The following is a 6,000-nucleotide window of genomic DNA, read 5'->3' as shown; positions in this document are numbered from 1 at the left end:
TAATATTGAACTCTAGGTTTTTCCCTACACCAAGTCAAAGGACTGGGATTTTGTTTTATTTTGTTTCTTTTTTGTGGTATTTTTTGTGAGATTGAACCCAGTGCATGCTAGGTAAGCACCCTATCAACTGAGCTACTGCCCCAGCCCAGATTGGGATATCTGAACACAGCATGCAGATGGATTTTCAGTAAACTCTTGAAGGATGACTTTAAGAGGATTTCTCAATTCAGGATTTACCAAACTTAGAAAGGTCTGTTCCCTCTTTCTTGATCTATTCCCTCTTTTTCTTCTTTACTGTCTTATCAATTTTTTGACAAGAAAACAAGCAACATTTTGTGACCATGAATATAACAGTTGCCACACAGGCCAGCAAGAACCCAATCACATCTAAAGAGTGGTACTGGAACCAGGTGAGGTCATGGGAGGCTGGCCTGAGGTGCTTGGCTCCTTTGTGGCGCATGACAAACTCAATCCAGAAGACTGCTCTGTCCAGAGGCTTTACAGGTTGATCATGGTGAATTCTTGATAATCTCATGGCATTCTCTTTATAACTAAAAGACAAATACATAAAGTTAGTTTGGATTTTTATTTTTTGCTGTGGTTAAGTTCTATGTTGTATGAATCAAAGGTTATACAATGTGTTATACAAGACAAAATTTATAGACATGTTGAGGGAAAGTTTATCTTGCATGAACTTAGCCAGTTTCCCAGGGTTTTAAGAGTCATAACAAGGTAGATGTGCTAGATTCTTAATAAAATGTGGCCTTTAGAAATAGAAATGTAGAACTGAAAGAAATGGAATATTTATTTGTGAATGGATAACCTTTTTTTCAATGAAATAATTGATTTTATGTGAGCTATATTATCCAGAACTGTTTAAGATCAAGATGTGAATGATCCAATATTATTGGGTAATATCATTTAAAACATCAATATGCATGGTCACTGACATCTAACTAGCTCATGTGACAAACATGGGGAACTGTCATAAACATTAATGACTCACTTTACAGTGTTGAGATCTTTGAAGTGTGGTAATTACTCCTTTGCACACATTTGCATATTTGAGATGAAAATGACAATGTCTTTATTGGCCCTATCAGGACCGAAGGAAAACACTAGGGTTATTTAAAAAGTAGCATATCCAAGTGCACTGAGTTCTTGAAGCTAATAAAAAAATCTCCCTAGAATTAGATCCCCTAATCAACAGGGCACTAAAATAGCAATAGTCATTGTTAACAGCTCTAATCATTTCTCAAACACAACTGGGTAGAAGTCTACGTATTTCAAAGGTAAGATGTCTTCATTTGAAGTTTCCTAATAGCCTAGTCAGAATTATTTGGTTTCACATTGGTTTGTGTCATAAGTAAAACTTCCAGATGGACTTTCATAGAGATGAGAACAGGTATGTGGTTTGTGAGGATATATACTGGTGATGGCAAACATTGTTAGGATCAGGGAAAGGGAGTGTACTCATCATTCACAAGTGACTATCATACACTAGATCCAGCAGTGTAAGATTAGCAACATGCACTCTTTGTGTATAATGAAGAGTCATGCTGCCATTCACCTGCATTGAAATATAGGAAAGATCAAGATAATAGTTTCACATGGTAATTCCATTGCATTTTATGCAAAGTGTAGTTGCTATCAAAACCTGTTTCTTGAAATCAGATTTTTGTTAAGATTTTCACTTTTTACAGATAGAGAATACATATAAATTTTATAGATAAATTTATATACATGAATGCAGAAAAACTGTCTTTTTAATGAATAAGAGAATAATCAAGAACTGTGTTCATATATATTTTTTCATATTTTAATGTGGTGTTTTATATTTAAGATAAAATATTTTAAATAATAAAATTTACTATGATTTATACATTACAATGTAATCTTTTGTGCCTATTTGTCTTTTAGAATAAGACAATGGAATACCATAAATCCATATTTATTCTCTACACTATACCATCCTTGTGTGTTCAGATAATCTCAGCTGTAGTATTAGGTTGAGGGTTATTGTGAATACATTTTAAATAGACAACTGTTAATATTTACTTGGAATTTTCTATGAGTATTAATGATTCTGTTTTCTTGCATCAATAATTTTAAAATCAATAATTAAATTCAATGGACATTCTATAGAGTTAAAAAGAATCACAAAATCTCTCTACTATCATATGTAATTAAATGAACAAAATTATCAGTAAGTAACATCCTAGTAAGAATGTAATTGATTAAATATCAAGATCAACATTTATAAGGAAAAAATAATCATACTAAGAATTATTGAAATTCCTAATCCCTTCCTATCTCATAAATTATGATGTCTTTAACATCCTGAAAATTATTAATCATTCAGAAATAACTATTACCTAAGTGCAGTGTATAACAACACTGTTTACCACTGAGTATTGGCAGTTATTTTTGAATGTTTAATATTGGGAACATTATTGCTTCTATTTTGTACTTAATAAATGGTTTATGATATTTAAATATTTTTATTCATAAAATTAAACAGATTATCCAGAAAAACAATATAAGTATTTCTATTATATAGTGCTTATTTTGAAAAACATTTGCAGTTATTTGAAGCCAGGTTTTGTTGTTGTTGTTGTTATTGTTGTTGTTATATTTTCTTAGGAAATCGTTTTACCAGTTGGAAATGAAATTGATGGTTTTACATTAGATGAACTACATTATTCGAAAATAAACCAATTACAAATTTATGGGTCGTGAAACTTTCCTGGGATTACCTATAACATAATAAATGGCAGAGAAGTCTTTAAAAGTAGCAGTACTCACGAAGGTTCATAAATGACTGTTCTCAAGGCACTGAGCAAATCCACACTTGTCATTGTGTTGAAGTTCACCTCCACAGCTGCTCCTTTGGCCTTCATGTGAGCGATGTTATCAGGTTGATCAGCAAACATGGGGATTCCCACCATAGGTATCCCATGATAAATAGCTTCATAGATTCCATTAGTTCCACCATGAGTGATAAAAGCTTTGGTTTTAGGATGACCTAGTTTGGGAATAGAGTGAGAAGTGTGTGTGGATTTCAAGCTAATACATTAGCAAAATTTTGGATATGGAAGGGACAAAAAAGCTATAGTATATAAGTCACTGAAGATGTAAACATTTGTTTTTTTTAATTTTTGTTTTCGTTTTGTGGAAAAGCTTACCACGTAACACAATGCTACCCTAGAAAACTGTGATTCCAGAAAGAGAATAATCTCTTCTTCATTGTCTGGGAAGGCATTACTGAGGTGGTGTTATCAGAGCTGGGACTGAAACCTGAAGTATGAGGAGAGCCTTAACAGAACTAGGGCATGAGTCTATGAACTTAATGGACAATTGTTTAATTATACCTGCTTTAAAACTGGAAGACAAATATGGAAATATTTCATTTTCTGTTGTTTAACAGTAATGTTATGTGACAATAACTGTCACAAGAAATTACTTAACTTTTCTGTTACCCAATTGTATAGCTTTTCTTCTTCCACAGTCTTACCAAGAAGGTCATTCTGAGGTAGCCAATCAAATATCCGAGTATTGGCTCCTAGTGTGGCTGGCTTCTTTCCTTTGTATCTCCATAAGACCTGTGGAAGACAATGCTATACTGTTACAAATACACACAGTGAAGCTCTGTTAAGTCTGTAGACTTATTCAAAATCACATTCCTCCATATTGTAGGTGTCAGCTGAGAGCAAGCATAGAGAAAGAGTTTGCAGATTGTAAATGTTGAGGTATATATTAGGACTGCTCATGTCTATCTGTAAAAGCTTCTACTCAAAGTCTATTAAGAATAGTATACATATTTTGAGGCTTATTATTTTAAAATTATTGGAAGTGATTCTTTAAATAAAGAAATAGAAAATAAATAGTACTAGTCAAATAAATCAGGAAATGGAGGTTGCAACCATTATCAGAAACATAAATTCTGTGTAAACTTATTTATTTCATTCTACCTGTGATGTTGCACATGTACTTTTTTTTTTAAAATATAGTTAGTTTTAGGTTTTTCGTCTTTTTCGTTGTTGTTGTTCTTGTTGATGGTATTTTCTTCCCGGCTTTCCTTCTTCCCTCCCTCCCTCCTTTCTGCCCTTTCATCTTTCTTTCCCTTTCCCCTCCCTTTCTCCCCAGCAATCTTTCTAATTTCTTTAATTTTTTTGATGGGGAATTTGATAAGGATTTCCTTATATTCCTTTTCTCAAGGAAGTATTTAAAATTAGGATATTAATCATTTTTATAAATATTTGTCTTCTGGGAGATAAGGCAAACTTTCAAAGACAAGCTTAGAATAAAAACCAGAAGTTCTATCATGCCTAATTAGCATAGGTACCTTTGTACCGTCCTATGTAGTTTAACTAATATATAAATATAAAGAGTACCAAGATGATTGGTGAACAAGATTATATAGAGAATAGAATATAGACTTCTAATTATAAAAATCAAGGTTAATTGAATAACAAATTATAAATGCATATTGCTTTTGTTTTTAACTGTAAAATATTGAGTTGGGAAAGAATAAGTGAATCTAATCTTCTACTTCTAAACCAAATATACTTTGATAGAGTTTTTAAAAAACGCAGAACTTTGGGGTATATTTTTTAGCATGATTTTTTCTCTACTTTGTATAATCGTTCTCTTTTCTTGCACCATGGAGCTAACATACTTCAGAACTAGTCCATGAGTAGTTCAAGAGTAGTCCACGCAAGCTAAAATGTTACAAATGGCCTAATATTTACACCTCTATTTTATTAAAAATAAATGATTGCAAAGTGAGTTCCCATAGAAAAGCCAAGTCAAGGTCCTATAGGCAAGTGATAAGATGTAACTAAGTAGAAGATTTTAATGTTATATAAATGTTTACCTAACACTGTTGTCAGTTATGCTTAGTGTTATGAGTTCCAACATCCATCTGGAAAGAGTACTATTAGGCATACTCTCTGTTCTATTAGTAAGAAGCTGTTGACCAGGGCTTCAGGTTATACCAACCTTCTGTGGAAGCTGGGCAAGGGCTGAGGCAATGAAATTGGCCTTTTCTTCTGTGAGGTTTTTGACCATTGACCCGAGAGAAAATACCACAACACCATCTTCACCTGAGCTCTGGACAAAATCTTCCATTTCCTGCAGACAAACATTCTTTCTATTAAAAAGTGCAGCATCATGAGGAAAAACATGTTTGCCTATACTTCTAAGTAGAAGAAGTAAAAAGCAATGTCAGAGAAATTGTTAGACTGATTCTGTCTTCTGACACATAACTACCTATCTATTTGAAAGGAAGTATGTCCCTTAATCTTATGGCTAAAATATATCATAAGTGATTGCAAGTATAAATAAGAATCAAATCACCACAGAAACATATAGGCAATGATGGCAGCTCATCTCATGGCAAGTAGAACTGTTATTCTCAAGGTATCATTTTCCCAACCAGAATCCCAACAAACTTGTAAAATTATTTCATGTCAGGAAGCCCAAGAAAGGATCCAGACCTAGGCTTTTAAAATCATCAGTATGCCTGTTACACCCAACAATTACCTTCCTGTGAGACAAACTTTCAAATTAATTTTTCAGTAGAATGCACTTTCCTGATTAACAAGGCTGTGAAGAAATTTCTCAAAAATGTGATATATAAATATTTATATATTTATATATTTATATATGTGATATATAAAACATTTTGGAAGGAGATTCCACAGTTTATCTACTGCTACAATAATAATGACATTTTTAAGATGGTACATTTAATTTGAGCCTTAGAGCAGAACTAAAGTACAAATTTCTACACAAATAAAATTCACTGAGTCCGTACTTAGAGATTTGCAAATTGGGTACTGTAAAGTCCAGGAGTGGAAACTTTTACATAATAATCTATGTGAATGCCACCTTCTAAATTTGTGTTCTATATTATCTGTGCAACTATTTGTGTTCACTCTGGTAACACTCTCTCAGTTAATGGCTAGTAAATTATCAGGGGAGTGACAACGTGTTGAG

At 32.8% G+C, this 6,000-nt stretch overlaps 1 protein-coding gene across 4 annotated transcripts in view; it reads right to left on the bottom strand.

Annotated features, from left to right (window-relative positions):
* Positions 1-271: 271 nt before the first annotated feature.
* Positions 272-6,000, bottom strand: part of LOC124994574 (UDP-glucuronosyltransferase 2A1) — a 49,070-nt gene continuing 43,341 nt past the window's right edge. For 2 of the 4 annotated variants that reach the window (XM_047566661.1, XM_047566664.1), the window contains 4 exons: positions 5,002-5,133; positions 3,515-3,602; positions 2,806-3,025; positions 272-551 (listed from right to left, as the gene is read on the bottom strand). In XM_047566661.1, coding sequence (XP_047422617.1) covers positions 272-551; positions 2,806-3,025; positions 3,515-3,602; positions 5,002-5,133 — 720 coding nt within the window. The remainder of the gene's footprint in view (positions 552-2,805; positions 3,026-3,514; positions 3,603-5,001; positions 5,134-6,000) is intronic. The other 2 variants (XM_047566663.1, XM_047566665.1) reach the window with 1 other exon arrangement.

This window comes from Sciurus carolinensis, chromosome 10 (assembly GCF_902686445.1).
Source record: "Sciurus carolinensis chromosome 10, mSciCar1.2, whole genome shotgun sequence".
Taxonomy (NCBI): Eukaryota; Metazoa; Chordata; class Mammalia; order Rodentia; family Sciuridae; genus Sciurus; species Sciurus carolinensis.
This window is presented reverse-complemented; position numbering and strand designations above follow the sequence as displayed.